The sequence below is a fragment of the Mirounga leonina genome, unplaced genomic scaffold (genome assembly GCF_011800145.1).
Source record: "Mirounga leonina isolate KUSES-001 unplaced genomic scaffold, KU_Mleo_1.0 Mir_154, whole genome shotgun sequence".
NCBI lineage: Eukaryota > Metazoa > Chordata > Mammalia > Carnivora > Phocidae > Mirounga > Mirounga leonina.
The window spans coordinates 2357339-2379792 of record NW_023270389.1 but is presented as its reverse complement, the minus strand read 5'-3'; the positions used below and the strand labels follow the sequence as shown (position 1 = coordinate 2379792).

The window sequence follows — 22454 nt, the reverse complement described above, 5'->3', positions numbered from 1 at the left end:
CCTGAACCTTGCCTCTCTGCCCACAGCCCTGGCCCCCAGTGCTGAGTTCTAGACCCTCCCACCCCCCCACAGCCTCCCCAGCCACCCTGGGCCCCAAAGACCCCTGAGCTTTCTGATCTCCCCCATCCGCAGCCTCCCTGAGTCACTGGTCCCCCAGGCCCTGTGCTGACCCCCACACCGACAGTCAGCCCCCTCACAGGTCTCTCAGCTCCCCCAGGCCCCTCAGGTGAACGGCATCCAGATGCTGCAGATGCTCTTGGTTCTCGATGTAGCTGTGGGGAGAGGGGATGGGAGTCACAGGGCCCAGGCCCACACTCGAGTTCCCATATCCCCCCAGCTGCCTCCCTCACAATCACACCTGCAGGTGCATGCACGCACACTCTAGTGCACACCTGTACACATACGCACCCGGTCACACACAGACCTGCGGGCACGCACACACACAAAGGGACTCGTGCACACACGCATCTTCACCATCACACAGGCACACTCACGTCCCTCGTGTGTGCACACAGAGGCACGCACAGACGCACCTCCTCGCACGTGTCTGCACACGCACTTGTGCGTGCGTGAACGCAGAGGTGGGCGCGTCAGCACGCGTGTACCCTCACACGGGGACGTGGGTGTTCACACGTCTCTCTTGCGCACAAATGACTCCACATTCATGAACACTCAGCTCGGGTTCTGCTTCTCTACACAGGGCCTCTCCTGTTCGTGCTCAGAAATGGGGGTCACGCTGCACACTGGCTCCCACAGAGGACCGAGGCTCACCACAGCCACTGGCCCCCGCAGCACGGAGGGAACCCTGCGGCCATGCAAACCCGCGTGTTCCCAAACACACAGTCCCTGTCTGGGCTGACCCCCTGCCATGCGCTCGCTCCCTCATGCACGCACGCACACACAAACCTCCCTCAAAGCCACGGCCCCCTACACTCAGGCAGCAACCCCTGTCCCCGCCCCAGCCTTCAGCAGAGCAAGCAAGGGCACAGAGGCTGTCGGTCAGGGACCTCTTGAGCCCCTCCCTGCCCCAAGAGGGACCGGAGAAGGGGGACAGAGGCACTGGGAGGCTGGAGAAGGGGCGGGGGGTGAAGAGGCACAGACCGGCTAGTTTACAGGGCAAGATAGTGATGGGAAGCCTCAAGGAGGGGGGCATAAAAACACAGAAATAGTGAAACAGGGACACGGAGAAAGAGACAATGAGCAGGAAGAGACTGGCAGAGAGAGAGAGAGAGACAGGCAAGGGGAGGGACAGATAAGGACAAGGAGACAGAGAGACACGGAGATAAGGACAGGGCACCAGAGAAAGCCTGATAGGGAGCTGGGACAGAAGGACAGGCACTCGGATGCGGCCGACGCCCTGGGCCCTGCCCAGCTTCGGGATCTGGCACGCCACAGAGTTCCTGAGAACTCGGGCGCCCTGCAGTGGCATGTCAATGTACCCCCCGCCTGTGCACACACGCACATGGACACACACACACTCGCCGGGCCCCTGACTCACTGCCTCTTCTCAGAACTCTCCCCTCTCCCCCTCCCTTTCCCTGGCTGGAGCCAGGACCAGGCTGCGTGACCTCTCCCCCTTCCCCTTCCCAGCCCCAGCCCAGCCGCACAGGCAGGTAGCCGGCTGTCGGTCCCCCGGGGCCTAGGGAGCAATCTCCCGTGACTCTGGGAGAGCTCGTCCCGCTCACAGGGTTTAGAGCTGGAGGGACCCGGGAAGGGGTGGCGGTAGCAGCAGAGGCAGCGTGCAAGCTGTCGGGCAGCGCACTCAAAGCTGCCTCATTCGTTTGGATTCATCATCAATCTGTCTTTTCGAGTCCATTATCTCCTCGTTAGCTCTGCGGGTGAGGGAGGAGGAGGGGACGGGCAGGCAGAGGCAGGGGGTCAGGCTGCTGCCCCACCCAGAGGGACCTCTCAGCTCCCCACCCTGCATGCCTCCTGGTCCCCGGCCCAGCCTGTCCATGCCCCCCACCCACCCTCCCGGGGGCTGGACCCACTTGGGTAAGGGAATGAGAACAAGAGCTCTGATGGGGAACATTCTGGAGCCCGGGGCCCTGGCGTGAAGGTGCAGGGGACTGGGGGGACGGGGCTGGGGGTGGCGGCCCCTCCCATCCTGCAGAGCCCTAGGCCCAGACCCAGACAAGGCCATCTCCTCATCTCCTGGTCTCCCTAGGGCCATTAAAGAAAGAGATTGAGAACCTTCCCGTTAATTACCACGAGATACGGGAGTACCTCGCTGCCAATTATCGCAGGCTGCTCAAGTAACTTCCAGACAGAGACGGTTTCCACCTCGGTTGCCTTCCAACTCGTCACCGTCACCGCATGAGGCCAGCGCTCCTTGACCACCCTCTAAGCCCCAGGCAGCAGGTCGAGGATTTTTCTAGCAGTCCCTCCCCTCTTCTAGAAGTCTTGCTGGCCCCATCAGCTACATAGAATACTCAAGTATTTTCCAGGCATGGCCATGTGATGTTCGAGTACCTCTAGGCCAATTATTACAGAATACTCCCATGGGTTTCACCAGCTGCTAACAAGTACTCCAGTATTTTGTAACCAATTACTGCAGGTTGTTGGAGTACTACAGAGTGCTGGAGATTTCTCCCAGTTTGGGGCCCTGAAAAGATGAGAGTCTGTCAACAAGAGCCTTGGCTCTCTGCCCCAGCTAGGGGGCGAAGGGCGGAAAGTGAGCCAGGCGGGGACAGAGAAGCCAGGAGTCTCATTCTCTACACCCAAATCAAGGGATAGTGGGGACAAGAGATGGTGGAAATGGGCAGAAGAGAGCCCAGCCACCAAGCTATGCCTCTCACCCCCTCCCACCTATTCCGGCTCAATCCCCAGTTCCAGAGGCAAGAGCTGAAGTTGCCCGATCATGGCAAGGAACGGGGTAGGGGCTAGCTCCCCCCTGGAAAGGGGCTAAAGCGGTAAGAGTGCCAAACAGAGGGTTCTCCGCAGCTACCCCCCCCCCCCAAGAAGCAGAGCTTGGGCTCCTGTCTGATCTCCAGAAGACTGCTTTGAGATGGCCGGGCTGTCTCAGACCTGGTGCGCGGATAGCCCCCTTGCCCCAGCTGCACGGAGCACCAGGCACCGTCCAGACGGTCACTGCCCTGGCGGCCGCGGAGCCGCGGCGGCGGAGGCGGGCCCAGGTGCAGCCTCCCGCCGCGCCCGCCCCTCCGGACCCCGCCGCCCGACGAGAGTGCGCGCGCCCTCGGGGCACGGCTACGCCCGCCCGCCCCCGCGCCCCCCGCGCCCCCCGCGCCCGCTCGCCCGCCGGACACTCACAGCTCCGTCAGGTTCTCAGCGCCCGGCAGGCGGCGGAGGCTATGCAGGGCCCCCGGCCGGGTGCAGCGCAGCCCCGAGGGGCCGTGGGGGCAGCAGACATCGGGGCAGGGCGCGGCGCTCGCGGACGCCAGCATCAGCCAGGCCAGCAGGCTGCCCGGCCCCGCCGCCCGGCCGTGCCCGCCCCGCTGCCCGCGCGGTCCGCCTCGCAGCATCGCGCCGGCCGGCAGCCGTCCGTGCGCTCGCTCCCAGCCGCGGCCGCCGGGCCTCCCGCGACACGTGCGCCCGCCGCGTTAAAGAGCCGGCCGCCGGGAAAGGGCGGGGCCCGCGGCCCACCCCGCCCCGCCCTGCCCCCTCCGGCTCCACCCCCACCCCGCCCGTCTTCAGCCCCAAGGCTGCGCCCACCCCTTTCGGGGGACCCCGCACCCCTTCTCCCCCAAAACCCCCAGCTCCAGAGGAAACGCCTTAGAGGTGTCTGCTAGGTGGGGGGCGGTGGCTGGGAAGTTGATCCGTTATTTCTCCCAGCTTAAAGCAGCTGCCTTTAGGGGCGGGGAGATGACAGGGCGGGAGCAAGGTTACGGTCGGGGTCATCCCAGCCAGCCCCCCGCCTCAGATCTCCCTCCTAGCGGTGCGCGCCCCTGAGGGAGTGTACGATATCACTTGGGCTAAATGAGGTGAAAGACTCTCTAACCCTAGGAAGAAAGGGGAAGGGAATCCAAAAGGACAAAACGCAGGATCTGGGGCAAGAAGGAGGGTGTCGCCCCAAAACAGCCGGAGAAGGGAGCCCAGGGAGCCGAGGTGCCCGCTTTCAGGAGAGACCACAGGGTGGCGCTAGAGGCCCGCGCGCAGAGGTGTGAGCCCCGCGGGGCGGGGGGCGCGGTCTGCAGCCCCCGCGGAGCGGCGCCCCAGCCCCAGCGACCGCCCCTGACCCCGGCCGGCCAGCGCCGGGCCCCAGGCCGGGTGGGGTCCCGCCGGGCTGGGCTGGCATCGATCGCCGCCCTGACAAGAGCATCGATTTCTGCGCGGAGAAATTAATAGATCTTCTCTTAGCTCCTCGGACCCGGGAGCCGCCCGCGGGTGGAGCTGGCGACCCGTCGGTCCTCGGAAGCCCCGCACCCGGAAAGCCCCGGAATCCCCAGCGCCTCCCGCCCGCGGGCCTCGGCGGCTGCAGGAGCCCACCCGTCTCAGGCCGGGGAGGGGGCGGTAAGGGCGAGCAAGAGGCTCCCCGGAGGAGGGACCCTCGGGCAGGGCGGGCAGGCCGGGCAGGCGAGGGCCGCAGGGAGCGCGCAAAGCTAGCCCTCGGAGAGGGAGAGGCGCGCGGTTGCCCTTCCGCCAGGCCCCCAGCCCCGGGACGGCGACAGACAGACCGACCGGCAGCCTGATTTGGGAAGGCGACTGGACAGAGGCGGGCCCACAGGATCTTGGCTGTGGCCGAGGGACTTGGCTGGGACGGAGCCCCCGGGTGGCGGCGAGGGGCTCGGAGGGGCGAACGGCTTGCATGTTCAGGACCCGGTTTGCGTTCCCGCCAGGTTTCAGCAAGCTCGCTCCCCCGGGTCGTGGCTGCCAGAAGCCACCCTGCAGGTGTCAGGGCTCTGGGCAGCAGGACGCTCCCCCCCACCGGCCCCCCTCCTCCGCCGGCAGCGCGGCCCCACGTGAGTGAGTCTGCAGGGGCAATAGGGGAGCTCGGTTCCCGGACAACCATCCCCCTGCCTTTTGGCCTTATTTCCCCAACAGACCTGTCCCCCCACTCAGTTGTCAGGCTAAATATTTTGGCTTGGCGGGAAGGGCGGAGAGAGCCGGAGGTCCCAGCAAGCCAATCCGTTTGGCCCTGGGGCGGGGAGGGCGGGAGCTGGGCGCGGCCCCCAGGCGCGCCGGCCCGGAGATAGCGCGGCCCGCGCGGCCACCTGCCGCTCCCGTTGCTCGGGCGCCCGGCGGCCGCGAGGATCCGGGCCGCTCTCCCCCGCGAGGCCGCGCGGCTCTCCAGGGCGGGCTCCCCAGGCTTCTCTTCGGCGCTTGCTCGGGGTTGGCAGGCTTCCTGGACTGCCTTTTGCTCGGCACCCTGCGTGCCTTTCTCCCTCTGGAGGCCTCTCCAGGTGGGCTCTGTTGCAGGCTGCATCGCTGTCCTCATCTGTCTGTCTCTGGGTTCAGACTGAGTCTCTGTCCCCAGCCGCCTGTGGCTGTCTTTGCGTCTCTGTAGCTCTCATTCGTCTCCTGCTATCTCTGTATGGGATTCCCCCTCGGTGCCCCCCTCCCCTCCCCTCCCCCCTGAAGCCTGTGTCTCTGTGTCCCTTAGGGCCTGCCAGTCCCTTCTCCTCCCCGGAGCCATCTGCAGAAGCCAGGACTGGGCACAAGGCAGGGCTGGGACGATGGCAGTACCCAGGCTGTGCGGGTGGGTAGCACGCCTGCTCGTGATCCTCCTCTCTTTGGGATTTGGCCTGGACACACTAGAGGGTGAGTCCCCCGACACTGGCTCCTGGAGCCCCATCTCCACCCCTCCCACACACCCCCAGCCAGCTGGGAAGCCAAACAACTGAGTCTTCAGCTAGAACATATGTGTTTACCTACTGCAACATGAAGACTGAGGTTAGCTCTCAGAAGGACTTCCCACCAGCAAGGGCAGTTAGTTCCCACATAAGCGTGGTTTCCTCTTAGTTCCCTGGGATGTGAGAAGGACCCTGAAACAGAGGGATGAAGAGATGTCCTCCATTCCTGCTTGTGAAACCCTGATCCCAGCAAGCCTGAATGAGAATGGCATGAGGGGGAGAGTCTTAGGGGTCATTTCCAGGGCCACTGAATTCGACGGCACAAGGATGGGATGGGTAGCTCAGAACTGGGCACCATGAAGTAACTGAACCCATTGTGCAGACAAGGAACTGAGGCTCAGAGGATTGGGACAGAAAGCTGGCCCGGGGCCTTGGGCACTGGCCCCTGGGCCTTGTCTCGTGACCCCCACACTTAGGGCCGATCCACTGGGGTGGGAGCTGCCTTTCGCTAGTGCTCTGGGCCAGACACTTCCCCTGTGCAGATCTGGGAGAGGAGGACCGTATAGAGCAGATGGCCCTCGTGGGGTGCGGGGAGCTGAGCCGGCAAGATTCAAAAGGGGAAGGATTAAGAGCATGCCCTTCCCCAATTCCACGATCCCCTTCCGGACTGAGGCAGCTCAGGGGCCCAGTGCTCTGTGCCACCTGAGGGGTCCTGTGAGGCCCTCAGACTGAGGGCTTCCAGGAGCAGGCCAGAGACAGAGGAAAGCTGCAAATGGGTTGGGGTAGGGGGTCCCCTGAAGAGTGCCAGTCAGGAAGGCATTGCAGGCAAGGAAGAGCCCCTCCCCCTCCTCTCCTCCACTGCTGCGCCAGGATGCCAGCCAGGAGCACGGTTGTCAGGTGGGGAGCACGTCCCCGGGAGGGAGTGGGTGGGGGGTGGCGTTTGGTTGTTTGGTCACAGGGGACCCAGATGTCCCATTCCCAGGGCAGCTCTGCACAGGGAGGGCCATGTCCTGAGGCGAGGCAGGTAGGGGTTAATCTGTGAAGGTCGTGGATTTGTTTTTCCAAATGACTCCCATCAGGGGAGCCCTAGAGAGGCAGGGGCATGATGGGAAGTGGCATGTGGGCGCCTTGCAGGCCCTGATTGGCCTTTGCCTGGAGGGCTAGAAGTGTTTTCTCATTCTGTCTTTCTCTTTGTGTGTGTGTGTGAGTGTGTACCTGCATATGCTCTCACACACACACACACACACACACACAGTAACTGGGCAGAGCCGAGCACAGGGACCATCAACAACAGCAAGGAGAAGGTGTGATGTAAGCCCCAGGGAGCCGCCCCCTTCTCAGCAGGGCCTCGGCTGGGGTCTGTGGGAGAGTGCCCAGAGCCAGGCAGGAAGTGAGGGAGCAGAAGCCAGACAGCCCAGCAGGCTCGAGTGGCCAGCTAAAGAATCAGACTTGCGTCTCCTGCCATGGAAGGAAGGTATCCCCAGGAGCAAAGTGAGAGCGCACGGACCAAGTACCCAGCCCACTCGGGGGACTGGTCCTAGGTGCCTCGGGAAGAGAAAGGAAAGTGGGCCTGGGGCCTGGGTCAGAAGAAGCCAGACACACCCCAGTCCCCAGGAGAGGAGTGGACTTGAGAACCAAATGTCCATCAATTCAAACCATGGTCCCAGTGCCTGGTGGCTCCAGTCCTGAACTGAGCACCATGGAGGGACGAGGTGCTGACCAACAAGGGCCCCACCCTCAGGAGGTCCCCTCCCTGGAGGGTGACAAAAACGTAGACGGCGGTTGTGGGTGCTCGGGCAGATGCTGCCCAGCCTGATGGGGAAGTGATTGACGCAGATCAGAGGATTGGGGGAGGCGGGCTTGACCTGCAGTTGGTTTGTGGGACAAGAGCTGAGCTTGTGACCAGGCTGAGGAACCCCTCTGAGGCTAGAGGTATTCGTGTGGGCCTGTGTATCAACACCCTGCCATGTCAGGCTGAGGAATTCAAGTTTGAACTTCCGGCAATGGGGAGCCATGGAACATCCCTTCGAGGGTAAAGCAATGCGGGGACCAGACATCGAGCGCCTTTAGACCTGGGAGGGAAGTGGGATGTATGAAGCTGTGCTTCTCAGCCGTGGAATTCATTCATTCGTTCATCAGATATTGACTGAGCACCAATTTTGTGCCAGGCACTAGGCCAGGCACCTTGATACAGCAATGAATTACACAATCCCTGCCCTTCCGGAGCTTAGAGTCTAAATAAAATAAATTATATATTAGCCAGTGTTAAGATTTAAGGAGAAAAAGTAAGTAGGAAGGGAGGCAGGGAGTGTTTAAAAGGATGGTCAGGGACGGCCTCATTGAGGAGGGGCCATCTGAGCAGAGACTTACAGGAGGTGAGAGACGATGTAGAGGGAACAGTGTTCTAGCCAGAGGGAACAGAAGGTGCGAAGGCCCCAGGGCAGAAGCTTGGCAGGCTTGTGTGAGGAACAGCAAAAAGTCAGTGTGGCTGAAGAGAAGGAAGGGGATGGGGCCAGAGAGGCCGCAGAGGCCTTGCCAGCTGGGGTAAGGACTGGAGCTTTCAATCAGCGAGAGGGGGCCGGCAGGGGGTTTAAAGCAGTGGAGGAACGGGATCCAACCTGTTTTGAGAAGATCCCTTTGGCTCTCCAGTGCAGAACAGACCAGAAGGGGATCAGAGTGGCAGTGGGGGGACCATCTGGGAGGCCCCTGCAGTTAATCAGGGAGGCAGGGATAGTGCCAGCAGCGAAGGTGGAGACCAGCGGTTGGATATGCTGTAATTTGAAGATCGAGCCCACAGGGTGTGTGGGGAGTGGAGGAAAGGAGTCCAAGAAGACTCTAGATTCGGAGTCTCACTGGGGGGTGGGGGGGTGCAGTGGCAGTCCCCTGAGAAGGGAGGCGGGCTGGGGAGGGAAGGGGAGCTCACATTTGCCGTGCCGGCCCATCTGGTGGAGCCCTTCGAGCTGCCAGGAGCCTCAGAGGCCCAGGGAGGAGGCCACAGCAGAGCCCTGCTCCCTCGCCACGTTCCACTCCCAGAGAGGTGCCCCTCCCCCAAAGCTGCCAGGGCAGGACGGGGTGCCCAGCCCAAGCTGCACTGATGGCCGCTGCGGCCTGTGCCCACAGTGTGCCCCAGCCTGGACATCCGCTCAGAGGTGGCAGAGCTGCGCCGGCTGGAGAACTGCAGCGTGGTGGAGGGCCATCTGCAGATCCTGCTCATGTTCACGGCCACGGGCGAGGACTTCCGAGGCCTCAGCTTCCCACGCCTCACTCAGGTCACTGAGTACCTGCTGCTCTTCCGTGTCTATGGTCTGGAGAGCCTGCGGGACCTCTTCCCCAACCTGGCGGTGGTCCGCGGGGCCCGCCTCTTCCTGGGCTACGCGCTGGTCATCTACGAGATGCCGCACCTGCGGGACGTGGGGCTGCCAGTGCTGGGGGCCGTGCTGCGCGGGGCCGTGCGGGTGGAGAAGAACCAGGAGCTCTGCCACCTGTCCACCATCGACTGGGGCCTGCTGCAGCCCTCACCTGGCGCCAACCACATCGTGGGCAACAAGCTGCGTGAGGAGTGTGCCGACGTGTGCCCCGGCGTGCTGGGCGCCACTGGCCAGCCCTGTGCTAGGACCACCTTCAGTGGGCACACCGACTACAGATGCTGGACCTCCAGCCACTGCCAGAGAGGTGGGCACCTGCCCGGAACACCAGGGGGCACAAGGAGGGCAGGGGCGGGTGGGGCTGGGCGGCCACAGGATGGGTCAGAAAAGTTCAGCAACTGAGTTGACGTAAGGCTGTCAAGGGACCGTGCAGGACAGTCAGGGAGAGGGGACAGGACAGGCGCGAGGTGGGCATGGGAGGGGGGACAGGGCAGGATGTCAGGTGGCCGCACAGGAGGACATATGGGGCAGCGGTTAAGTACAAGGCCAGACGGCCTGGGCTCTGATCTCAGCCGTAGGACTTAATGGTTTGTTTCATGTCGCATATCTGAGCCTGTTCCCTCAGTGAGCTATTCTCTAAGCATTAGAGCGGGTGCCTGAGCCCTGGTGGGAGTTCTAGGTTCCTGATAAAAGTGGTCATAGCAGAGGTGACCCAGGGCAGGCTGGCAGTATTGGGGGGGGACTGGGTGGACAAGGAAAGGAGGTGACCGAGGAAGGACAGAACAGGTGCGGTCTTCTTTAGGAAGTAAGGTACATGGAGAGAGAACAGAAGGAAGGGAGCCGAGCAAAGGGGGGAAGTGGTACAAGGAGGGGATGATGCAAGGAGGAAGCAGAAGTTACAGGGAGAAAAGGAAGAGTTTCCAGAGGCTAGGAGCAGATCAGGTCCCCAGCCTGGGGCTCCCTCACCCCAAAGCCTCAGCGTCCGAGCAGCAGAGTAACCGGATCCCTTCTGTATCCGCTGGGCCCCACGTCCCCATGCCTCCGTGTTGGCTGTAAATACAGTGGCTGAGCGTCCTCCCTCATGTACAGTATCAACACGCCCTCCCTGCCCCCACCACACGCCCGCTCCCGCGGACGGCCGGCTGCCACCTGCAGGGTCCGCACACCATGAGCCCCCAGCCCCAAACCCACCCACGGCTGCTGGGGCAGCCCCCTGCCCAGGGCACAGAGCTGAAGAGGGTGGAGGTCTGGGCAGGTGAGATGACCAGGGGTGCCCCCTGCTCACACACACTCCCAGGCCCACCGGCCCCAGGCCTCACTGCCCAGTAGAAGCCGGCTGGTTCCCCCTGGCACCGTGCCCAGTGATGATCTGAGCACTGGGCCCGGACAGGACAGCAGGCTGGGGAGAAGCAGCCCTGGTGGACAAGGTCACCGCTCTGTCCTGAGCTCTGAACCCTGACCAGGTGCTGTGGGACATGGGAAGCCACAGAGAGGGGCCGTGGTCCTTGTCCTCACGAGCCCCATCTGGGGAAAAGCGAGCCAGCAGCCCTGTCATCTGCACTGGAGGAATTTGGATGCTCTCTAAGTGTTATCCCGGGGGCGGGGGGGGGGGGGGGGCGGCGCGTGGCGCCAGGACTGGCAGGGGGAGGCCTAACTCAGCACTCTGTCCACAGTGTGTCCCTGTCCCCACGGGCTGGCCTGCACAGCTGGGGGTGAGTGCTGCCACTCCGAATGCCTGGGGGGCTGCAGCCGGCCGGAAGACCCCCGGGCCTGCGTGGCCTGCCGCCACCTCTACTTCCAGGGCGCCTGCCACCGGGCCTGCCCTCCGGGCACCTACCAGCATGAGGCCTGGCGCTGCGTCACGGCAGAGCGCTGTGGCAGCCTGCGCTCTGTGCCTGGCCGCGCCTCCACCTTCGGCATCCACGAGGGCAGCTGCCTGGCCCAGTGCCCCCCGGGCTTCACCCGCAATGGCAGCAGGTGAGTGTAGGGGGGTGGGGGTGCTCTTGGATCAGTGAGGGGGTCCCCACTGGTCCAGGGCTCATTCCACACCCTCCACTTGCCCCTGCTAGCATATTCTGCCACAAGTGTGAGGGGCTGTGCCCCAAAGAGTGCAAGGTGGGCACCAAGACCATCGACTCCATCCAGGCGGCACAGGACCTGGTGGGCTGCACCCACGTGGAGGGGAGCCTCATCATCAACCTTCGCCAGGGCTGTCAGTACCTTCCTCGGGCCGCACCTCTCCTCCCGGCCATGCCCCTGACAGTGACCCAGCTAAAGCACTGCTTTCCATTAGCCTGGGTCCCGGTCCTGAGGGGCCTCCTCCCTGCACCCCATCAGCACCTCCCCCCACCCCACCCCCTACACTTGCCCCGCCCTGCTCCAGCCCTGTCTTCCCCGTTTCCAGATAACCTGGAGCTGGGGCTGCAGCACAGCCTGGGGTTGATAGAGACCATCACCGGCTTCCTCAAAATCAAGCACTCCTTTGCCCTCGTGTCCCTGGGCTTTTTCAAGAACCTCAAACTAATCCGGGGGGACGCCATGGTGGATGGGTAAGGGGTCAGAAACAGCCTCTGACCAGCTCCCTCTATCACATCTCCTCCCTAACACTCCCCAAGAAGGGGGGAAGGGCATGGGCTCTGGAACCAGCTCTGCTGCGTACTGTCTGTGTGACACTGGGTAGGTTACTTAACTTCTCTGGTCCTCGATTTTCTCATCTGAAAAATGGGGTTAATATAATGCTACTTATTTCTTAGGGCTGTTGTGAATCATTACTTATGTTGTTCTGTGTAAAGTACTTAAGACAGCACCTGGAACACAGTATATACTATATAAGTTATGGCGCCATCAGACTCCACATAGGTTGGCCGCCATTGCTCTCGGATGCTCTCAGCTGCAGAGCAAGACCGCCGGGGTCTGAAACCCATCCCTGCCACCTATCCGTCAAGACCTACCTGTAACATAGCTAGGATTTTTCAAAACACAGAGAATGTTTTGCTTTATTTTATTTTAATTTTTATTTGTTAAAAGATTTTTATTCTTTATTTATTCATGAGAGACAGAGAAAAGCAGAGGGAGAAGCAGGCTCCCCGCGGAGCAGGGAGGCCAACGCGGGGCTCGATCCCAGGAGCCTGGGATCATGACCTGAGCCGAAGACAGACTCTTAACGACTGAGCCACCCAGACACCCCTGTTTTATTTTATTTTATTTTATTTATTTTCAAGAGAGACAGAGAGAGAAAGCACACGAGGGCGCCCGGGGGGCAGGAGTTGGGGGGGGGCAGAGGGAGAGAGAGAGAGAGAATCTTTAGCAGGCTTCACTCCCCAAGTAGAGCCCGAGAGGGGTTTTGATCTCACCAGCCTGAGACCATGAACTTGAGATCAGGACCTGGAGCCGAAATCAAGAAGACACTCAACCCACTGAGCCACCCAGTCGCCCCCAGAGAACGTTTTAAATTATCATCCAGCCGAGTGGTTTCTCATGTCTCCCCCAAACTACCACGGGCCCCCAGGGGTACCTACACTCCATTGGAGAGGCAGAGCCCCAGGCTGACTGCCCCTCCTCCCCTGTGCCCCCAGCACAGCCCCTCCAGGAGGGACCCATAAGGCACCCGAGTTCCCCACCCCTGGCCTCCCCCTCCCCTGCAGCGGAAGGTCTCTTGGCCTCCCCCAGGAACTACACTCTGTATGTGCTGGACAACCCGAACCTACAGCAGCTGGGGTCCTGGGTGGCTGCGGGGCTCACCATTCCCGTGGGCAAGATATACTTCGCCTTCAACCCTCGCCTCTGCTTGGAGCATATCTACCGCCTGGAGGAGGTGACCGGCACGCGGGGACGACAAAACAAGGCCGAGATCAACCCCCGCACCAACGGAGACCGCGCCGCCTGTGAGGCCCGACACCACGACCCCAGAGCGACTCGCCCCCCAGAAACCCCAGGCGCGCGCACGCACACCGAAACCCACCGGACACGCACCCGGGGGGAGGGGCGTTTGACCGGGACGACGCGATAGGCTCTCTCCGGAGGCCGCGTTGGGGGTGGCCTCCGCGGGGTCAGGGTGCGGCTGGGAAGTAGGCGACTCCCGCGGAGGCGAAAGCGGCTGACAGCAGGTGTTGGCCCCTCGCCCCGCCCAGGCCAGACTCGCACCCTGCGCTTCGTGTCCAACGCGACTCAGGCCGACAGCATCTTGCTGCGCTGGGAGCGCTACGAGCCGCTGGAGGCTCGGGACCTGCTCAGCTTCATCGTGTACTACAAGGAGTCGTGAGTGCCGGGGGCGGGGCCAGAGTGGGGCGGGGCCAGAGCCCCCGTGGGGCGGGGTCAGACCCGGACACCCCAACGATCTGTTCACAAACGCAAATCGGGTGACCGGTGAGGGGTGAGGGCAGAGCGCCGCGGGACCGCAGGGAGGCAAGCAGCCAGGACCCCCAAGTCTCACTCCCTTGTAGGGCCCACGTCTGGCTCTCCCCTCACTTTATTCACCCTCCGTGCCTCAGTTTCACCTCGCCAGTGAAATGGAGAGGACAGTCAGGACTTCTGAGAGACCTGGAGAAGCGCCCCGCTGGGAAGGCTTGGATAATTAAACTTCAATTCACTATGCTAATGTTCTGTACTGACCACATGCTCCTGCCCCAGCAGCGGTCTGGGGAGTACCCACTAATTTGGCGGTTTTATGCGTTGCTCTGCCAGCATTTCATTAAAGCCTGAGGAAGGGAGGGAGCAGGGACAACCAAGGACGGGCTGCTCTTTTCTTTGGAGAGAGTGTACTGACCATAGCAGGACGGATAGTGGTTAGACCACAGGAAGGATTTCTCCAAAAGCATGGCTAGGAATCAAAACTACAATTCTTAGAGGAGAGGTGGGTTCCGGATGGCAGGCTGGGAGGGCAGCCATGGGGAGTACTCCCCCTCTAGAGTAGACAGAAGATGGGAGCCACCTGGCTTGGAAACATTCCTGTGAACTAAAACGGAGAGGTCTTAGTTTCCCACTAGCACAGGGCCTGGCCTGGGAGGGAGGAGGGGGAGTCAGTGGTGGGAGGCCGGCTCAAATGGCCAAGGCTCTCCTGGGCCTCAGTGGTAGGTGAAGGTCTCCAGCATGGGGAGCTGGAGAATTTGCTAAATACAGATTCCTGGGCCCCATCCCCATAGATTCTGATTCAGTCTCGGGGAGAACCCGTGAATCTGCCTTTCTAACAAGCTCCCAGGTAATCCTGATCCATGGACCACATTTTGGGGAGCACTAACATGGGCTGGCAGTGTGCATGGCACCCCCTGCCTGGCTTGTGCAGCTCACAATCCACACCACTGTACCCAGGTGCCTCTGGGCTCAGGAGGTAATCTTAGGGGTCCTTCCGGAAGCTCCCCTAGCATCACGGCCTCGCAGTCTGGCTGTGGCTGTGCTGGCTCAATCCCAGCTCTGAGCAGACCCACCCAGTGAATGCTCCCTGGGAAGACATCCCAGGATGTCTTCATGCATACTGGAAGAAGAACGACAATCACAGTGTTAGGGTGGTTCTAGAAACCGGGGTGGGGCTGAGCCGCCCCTCAGCTCTAGGGATGATGGGATGTTCAGCCCATTCCAGAATGCCACAGAGCACATAGGTCCAGATGCCTGTGGGACCCAGAGCTGGAACCTGCTGGATGTGGAGCTGCCCTTAAGCCGCACCCAGGACCCTGGGGTGACTCTAGCGCCCCTCAAGCCCTGGACACAGTATGCAGTGTTTGTGCGGGCCATCACACTGACCACTGCTGAGGACAGCCCCCACCAAGGAGCCCAGAGCCCCATCGTCTACCTCCGAACCCTGCCTGCGGGTAGGCTGAAGACCTTGAAGGGGGTGGGAGCTAGATGTCTGAGTCCTAATGGGAATGAGGGAACCCAGGCATCGGAAATAGAGAAGCTGGGTCGCTCAACACCAGGCCCCTAGAGACCGGGAAGCCAGATTTTTGAGTCCTAGAAAGAACAGAGGGCATTGGCCTAGGGTCCTAGGGAGGCTGCGGGTGGGAGAGTGCAGGGGGAATACTTGAGCCAACTTAAGGGCCTTCCAGGGACATGGGAAGGCCAGGATTCTGCGTTCCAGGAAGGGGAGGTTGAGGGTCATGGGTTCCTTGGGAGAATGCGAGGGGCTTGGACCCCAGAGACGGGTCATTACCGGACAGTACTAGAAAGGGGGATCCACGGCGCCTCAGTCGTACCTTACTTGCGCCCCCAGCGCCCACGGTGCCCCAGGACGTCATTTCCACGTCCAATTCCTCGTCCCACCTGCTGGTGCGCTGGAAGCCACCTACTCAGCGCAACGGGAACATCACCTACTACCTGGTGCTGTGGCAGCGTCTGGCGGAGGACGGCGACCTCTATCTCAACGACTACTGCCACCGCGGTGCGCGGGGCAGCGGCGCAGGCCGGAGGGTCGGGGCGGCGGGGCCCGGGCGCGGTCCGTCTGACTGCGCTTTTTCCCCGCTCTGCGCCAGGCTTGCGGCCGCCCACCAGCAACAACGACCCCCGCTTCGACCGCGAAGACGGGGAACTGGAAGCCGAGATGGAGCCCGGCTGCTGCCCCTGCCAGCAGCCCCCTCCCGGGCAGGTCCTGCCACCGCTGGAGGCGCAAGAGGCCTCGTTCCAGAAGAAGTTCGAAAACTTCCTGCACAACGCCATCACCATCCCGAAGTGCGGCCCGAGCCGGGGGCGGGGCGGGCCTGGGGGCGGGGCCGGGGGCGGGGCGGGCCTGGGGGCGGGGCCGGGGAGGGGCGGGGCCGGGGAGGGGCGGGGCCGGGGAGGGGCGGGTCTCACTGGGCCGGGCGGGGGGTGGGGGGCGGGCCGGGCCTGACGCGGCCCTCCCGGGTCTCCCCAGATCCCCCTGGAAGGTGACGTCCATCAATAAGAGTCCTCAAAGGTGAGCCGGGCGGGACTGAGGGGCGGGGGTCCCGGGGCGCGGCCGCGGCTCTGACTCGCGCACTCCCCAGAGACTCGGGGAGGCACCGCCGGGCCGCCGGGGCCCTCCGGCTTGGGGGGAACAGCTCGGATTTCGAGATCCAGGAGGACAAAGTGCCCCGGGAGCGCGCAGTGTTGAGTGGCCTGCGCCACTTCACGGAATATCGGATCGACATCCATGCCTGCAACCACGCGGCGCAAACCGTGGGCTGCAGTGCGGCCACCTTCGTCTTTGCGCGCACCATGCCCCACAGTAGGTGACCCCCCAGCCCCCGACCCCAAGGACTCTACCCAGTTAGTGCTCCAACTAACGAGTTCGACGTCCCCGTAACTCCAGGGCCTCGCTCTGCTCACCCCTCCCAGTCCCCATAAGCCCCGAGCTGCCCGTACCCTCCGAGGTGAGCCCCCTTGAGCTTGAACGTGAAGCTGAGAGGAAGTGCTGGGGCTGGGCTGCCTGATGCCGTCTCCCGTAGGAGAAGCCGATGGTATCCCAGGGAAGGTGGCCTGGGAGGCAGCCAGCAAAGGCAGTGTCCTCCTGCGCTGGCTGGAACCCCCGGACCCCAACGGACTCATCCTCAAGTACGAAATCAAGTACCGCCGCTTGGGAGAGGTAGGAACCCCGGGGGACCCCCAAACCTGGACCCAAATAGTGCCTCCATCCTCTTCCCAGCCAGCTGTTCCGTCTTGCCCTCAGGAGGCCACAGTGCTGTGTGTGTCTCGCCTACGATATGCCAAGTTTGGGGGTGTCCAGCTGGCCCTGCTACCCCCTGGAAACTACTCTGCCAGAGTTCGGGCAACCTCGCTGGCTGGCAATGGCTCCTGGACGGAGAGCATCGCTTTCTACGTCCCCGGCCCAGGTAGACTCGGCCTCGGTCCCAGAGCTGCACTCCCCACAGCCCAGCTGGGTGCCCAGCCACATCTCCTGGGGTGGCCACTCCACCCCGCTCCTCCCCCTGTTCTCACGTCCCATGGTGAAAACAGAAGTGTCCTCTACCCTCTGACTTCTCCATCTTTGACCCTACCATCTGCTGCCCTCTGACCACCAGAGGAGGAAGACTCCGGGGGGCTGCACGTCCTTCTCACTGTCACCCCCGTGGGGCTCATGCTGCTCATCATTCTTGCTGCCCTCGGTTTCTTCTACGGCAGGAAGAGGTGACGATGCTGAGTCCTAGCGGTTCCCACCCCCCTTCTCGTCCCCCCCGCCAGCCCTCATCACAAGGTCGGTGCCGCTGGAGGGTGGTAGGTGAGACAGCAAGAGGACGTTCCTTAGAAGCAATAACTCATCCCCCCGAGGGTAGCATGGAGGAGACACACCTTTCAGTCTGAGGGACCAACTTTCCCTGACCTTACCAGTGAAAGTCTTGCCTCCTGGGACTCCCCAGTCTGGGTGCACTGGGACTGTTGGTCACTGCGTTCTCAGCCAGTAAAGCAGGGGAAGAGACAGAGACCTCACCATGTGCCCCGGGATGGTTGGTGCCAGATGCCCCTGGGGCTGAACACAAGAGGGAAATGGGGGCAGGACTTTGATTAGCTGACTTCTAAGGACTACCTGAGGAGGCAGGAGCCCCCCTCCTCCTGTGCTCCCTATTCCCAGCCTGTCAGATCCCAGACCCCAGGACTAGGACCAAGACCAGCTTGGAAAGTGTGTAGGGCTCCCCAGGGACACCCTGATCAGGGACGGGAGGGGGTGTGGTCAGTAACTTCCCTCCTTCTTGTCCTCTGACATTGTTCCTTCCTTCCTGAGGACCTTTGTGGCCTGACCCCCTCCCCTCCCATTGCAGAAACAGCACCCTGTATGCCTCCGTGAATCCGGAGTACTTCAGCGCCTCTGATAGTAGGTCTGGGAGTGGGTGGACAGGTGTGTGGGACAGGGAGACAGGAGGGGAGGAGAGGCACGCTGGAGGAGACATTCTTGGAGAGGCAGCCTTGGAACCCAAGCCCTTCTGAAGAGGCGAGAAGCGGGTGGGGGCGTGGCAAAGAGCAGTGTTCTTGCCTCGTGACCCCCACCTCTTCTCAGTGTACATCCCTGATGAGTGGGAGGTGCCTCGGGAGCAAATCTCCATAATCCGGGAACTGGGCCAGGGCTCCTTCGGGATGGTATACGAAGGTCTGGCACAGGGACTAGAGGCTGGAGAGGAGTCCACACCCGTGGCCCTGAAGACTGTGAATGAGCTGGCCAGCCCACGAGAACGCATTGAGTTTCTCAAGGAAGCTTCTGTCATGAAGGCATTCAAGTGTCACCACGTGGTAAGGGAGGATCAGGGACGTTGCCGGGGTAGAGTCATAATTACAGTGACAATCATATGATAAGGATAGGGTCAAGGACGAGGTCAGGCCACCATCAAGGTCAGGGTTGGGACTGAGGTAAAAGTCATGGTTAGGGTTAGAGTCAAAACCAGGTCACGGTGGGGCCATGGTAGAATCATGGTTAGGGCTGAGATCAGTCATGGATGGGGGTCAGTATTGAGTGTCCAGATCATTGTTAGGATCATGATTGGGATCAAGGTCAGAACTGGGTGAATCATGAAGATTGGAATGATAGTTATGGGTTAGGGTCATGGGTTAGGGTCAGGGCCATTGTTAGATTAGAATTAGGGTTATGGTCATGGTTGGGTTTAGGGTCAGGGTTGGTGTCAGGGTCAGGTGGTGGTCACAACAGGTCAACATTTTGGCCAGGTGGGTCAAGGGGAGCTGGGTGGACCTGCAACCAGGCTCTTTGTCCATCCCAGGTACGTCTCCTGGGTGTGGTGTCTCAGGGCCAGCCAACTCTGGTCATCATGGAGTTAATGACCCGTGGGGACCTCAAGAGCCATCTTCGATCTCTGCGGCCTGAGGCAGAGGTGGAGACCAGGAAGACCCTGGGCCAAGGGGCTGGGGAGTTAGAGAAGACTTGGGCACAGTTGTGGGGGGATCCTTGGGCAGGAGTCCAACCTCTAGGTTCCTTCTTCACCAGCCCCCTCTCTTGGCTCTAGAACAACCCTGGGCTCCCACGGCCAGCGCTGGGAGATATGATCCAGATGGCTGGTGAGATTGCAGATGGCATGGCCTACCTTGCCGCCAACAAGTTTGTGCATCGAGATCTGGCGGCCCGGAACTGCATGGTGTCCCAGGACTTCACAGTCAAGATCGGGGGTACAGAGGGTGCTGGGCAGGTGTGGGGCAGCCTGAGGAGTAGAGGGACTCCCCAAGCTAGGCTAGGAGACTGAGGCCCGGCCAACAGCTCTGTCCCCGACAGCTGCCCCCCTCTGGATCTCAGGCTCCTCATCCAAGGCCACAGGGGTTGGGGCAGGATGATCTCTGAGGTTCTTTGAGCCCTCAAGTTCCAGAATTCTTGGAGGCTATGGAGCAGGAGAGGGCTGGGAGAGATATCTTTGGGGCAGGGGCTGACGTGTGGTTCTGCTGCCCCCATACCCGTTCACCCTCACTTTCCAGACTTCGGGATGACTCGAGACGTGTATGAGACAGACTATTACCGCAAGGGTGGGAAGGGGCTGCTGCCCGTGCGCTGGATGGCCCCCGAGTCCCTCAAAGATGGAATCTTCACGACGCACTCGGATGTCTGGTGGGGCCTAGCTGGAGCAGAGGGCTCGGGGCATGTGGAGGTGGGGTCTGGGGTGAGGCCTGGGTGTGCTGAGCAGCATGCAAGGTGCTGGGCTCAGGCCCTTCTGCGTATCCTCCAGGTCCTTTGGTGTGGTGCTCTGGGAGATCGCGACCTTGGCCGAACAGCCCTACCAGGGCTTATCCAATGAGCAGGTGCTCAAGTTTGTCATGGATGGTGGGGTTCTGGAGGAGCTGGAGAGCTGTCCCCTTCAGTTGTAAGTCACCCCCCGCCCCTTCCTCACCCTTGCTCTGTCTACCCTGCCCTGCCCCCACGATTCTGGCCCGCCTCCTCTGATGCTCTCATATGCACTGGTCTCCAGCTCTGAGCCTTCCCCACTCCAACCCTGCTGACTCCCCTGTGGCCCTCCCAGATGTAGCCCCCCACTACCCCCATTACACCAGCTGCCCTCTCACGCTGCCCCCGCCCCACCAGGCAGGAGTAGCCCCCCACGATCCCCGTTGCACCAGCTGGCCTCTCACGCTGCCCCCGCCCCACCAGGCAGGAGCTGATGAGCCTCTGCTGGCAGCAGAACCCACGTCTGCGGCCCACCTTCACCCGCATCCTGGACAGCATTCGGGGGGAGCTGCGGCCCTCCTTCCGCCTCTTTTCCTTCTACTATAGCCCGGAGTGCCGGGGAGCCCAGGGGGCCCTGCTGCCTGATGCCAGACCCAAATCCCTACCCACCCCAGAAGGAGCTTCCTCAGACTACAGCCTCCAAAATGGGGGTTCACGGCACTGAGGGGCACCCTATTCCCTGGATGCCTGGCAGAGAGGAAGGGTCCTGACCTTTGCGGCTGTGAAGTGTGCAGACATTCACACCCCATCCCGTTTTCAGAAAGGCCAGGGGGTGCCCAGGCTGGGCCAGGGAGCGAGAGAGGAAAGATGGGGTGGGAGGGGTCAGAGAGGACTCGTTGTAAGGAAGATTTTCTCAGGAGTCTTCATTCTCCATGAGAAAGTGAGCAAGGTCACAGCAGGAGGAGTGGACGAGGGGTCCAGGCCCTCAGAGTGGGGGCCCTACTCAGACTGGGAAGAGGGGCTCACCCACTTGGAAGGCGGGGTCCGGAGAACCCACCCTCAGCTCTGGGTCTCCTGTGGACATGTGGGGCCGTCAACACACTCGAAGCCAGAAGAGCACACCGCCTCAGGCCTGGAAGCCTTTCTGTCCATGTCTGGGATGCTGGGGATGGGGTGTCCACACCCCTGCCCTTAGCATGGTGTCTCACCACCCCCCTCTGCCCCATGCATCAGGTGGTGTGGGGAGAACCCAGAGACCTGGGTGAGCACGGGTCCAGTCTGACCCGCAGCCTGCCTCACCCCTTCCCCTCCTTTGCCATACCCAGGAACCCCCAAGGTTGGTGCTCCTCCTTCCTCCTCCCCAGGCAGATCCCTTGGTGTAGCTTCACCCCTTCTCCCAGGCCCCTCCCCTCGACCTCCCGCCTACCCTCGGATGATTAGGGCTATAAGAGCCTTGCTTCCTCCCTGCCCTGGCTCCTGCCCCCACCCCTGCCTCTCCCGGGAGGGCTGGAAAACATACAATAAAGGCTGTTGTGCTGTGGTCCCGGGCAGCCCATCATCTCTCCATCTATACAGTATTAACACAGACTGGGCTTCCTCCCTCCTCCCTGGGGACCTGATGCGGTGACCCTGAGGCGGGGATACAGGATAAGTACGGGGCCGTCAGACCGCACCTCCGCCAGGACCTGGACCGCCAGGGTGCCCAGGCGGTGGTGGAGCAGGACAACCCCGCTGTTATCTGCTGCTCAGGCGGCCGCCCGCGGTCGAGACCGGCAGGGAAGCTCTGCACGGGGCCGTCCCCACCCTCATCTCTGGGTGGCCCCTCGCCTTTCCGGGCACGTAGGACAGACGCACTGGGCAGAACGGGCGGGGGAGGGGCCCCGATGACCAGTCCGCGCTGGATTACCCCCCCCTTCCCCCGGCCAGGCAGGGACGCGCATCAGAGCAGAGTCTGCGTGTCTGGCTCCCTTGGATGAGCGGAGCGGAGATGCCCCGGAGGCATGCTGCAGGAGCGCGGCGGAGTCCATTTGCAGGCTCTTATGCCAAGGCCGTCAGGGCATTTGAGGGGAAGAGCTGCAGATAAAGGACTTAAACCTTGGTGAGGAGGATGGCGGCGGAAGGGGCTGGCGGCGCTCCCCATTCTGTACCAGCCCCTCCTGCATCCAGCCGTGGGGCCGTGGCTCCTACGCGGCCACGTGCGGCCACACACGCGGAGCCTGGGGAGAGTCTTGTGAGACCGTCTCTGCGATAGCGTCTACAACTCCTGCACCCTGCCCTGGCAGGGCCAGGGTGGGCGGCAAGGACCCCCTGTCCCGCTGGACCCCTGCAGGGATCCTGCAGGTCCCTGGTGGCTGAAGCAACAGTGACCCCTAATGGTTTCTGGTGGAACCACAGCTTAGGGAGCCGGGAGTGCGGGAGGTTCTCTCCCCTGGGACGCTGGTCTCTGACGGCCTCCTGCAGCCTAGAAGGGAGGGACGCTCCACGCAGGAGCCCCAGGGGGAGACCCACACCCTCACACAGAGCACACAGGCCCAGACGGCAGCAGGGGGGGTCAAGCCCTCTCCCCGCCACCCCTACCCCTAACCTGCACAGCGCTGGATACTGCCTGCCCTACAGGTGTGGTCGTCGGGATGTGGACCGGCTGAAGGAAGGGATTGAAAGTTGAAGAAGAGAGGGCTTCAGAAGAACGCTGTGCTTTATTCCAAAGATGAGCAGGTGGTGGCCCTTGATGAGCCCCTGCGAGCACGGTCAGAGGGAGGCTCTTGGTGAGCCCCTGGGAGCACGGTCAGAGGGAGGCTCTTG

General features: G+C 62.2%; 2 protein-coding genes across 2 annotated transcripts in view; one reads left to right on the top strand and one right to left on the bottom strand.

The window, feature by feature from the left end:
• NTRK1 (neurotrophic receptor tyrosine kinase 1) overlaps nt 1-3482 on the bottom strand; it is a 17516-nt gene extending 14034 nt beyond the window's left edge. Inside the window, exons 1-2 of the mRNA XM_035009842.1 lie at nt 3271-3482; nt 198-272 (exon numbers count right to left, since the gene is read on the bottom strand). Coding sequence (XP_034865733.1) covers nt 198-272; nt 3271-3482 — 287 coding nt within the window. The remainder of the gene's footprint in view (nt 1-197; nt 273-3270) is intronic.
• Nucleotides 3483-5633: 2151 nt separating this feature from the next.
• Nucleotides 5634-20437, top strand: INSRR (insulin receptor related receptor). The gene is made up of 22 exons (XM_035009838.1): nt 5634-5718; nt 8871-9422; nt 10789-11092; nt 11185-11327; nt 11520-11664; nt 12785-12999; nt 13246-13372; nt 14681-14919; nt 15318-15485; nt 15577-15772; nt 15957-15998; nt 16069-16289; nt 16510-16646; nt 16731-16893; nt 17083-17188; nt 17818-17870; nt 18054-18283; nt 18766-18876; nt 19009-19168; nt 19469-19598; nt 19717-19851; nt 20136-20437. Exons 1-22 carry the CDS (start codon nt 5634-5636, stop codon nt 20374-20376), a joined length of 3903 nt encoding a protein of 1300 aa, XP_034865729.1. The 3' UTR covers nt 20377-20437.
• The last annotated feature ends 2017 nt before the right edge of the window (nt 20438-22454 follow it).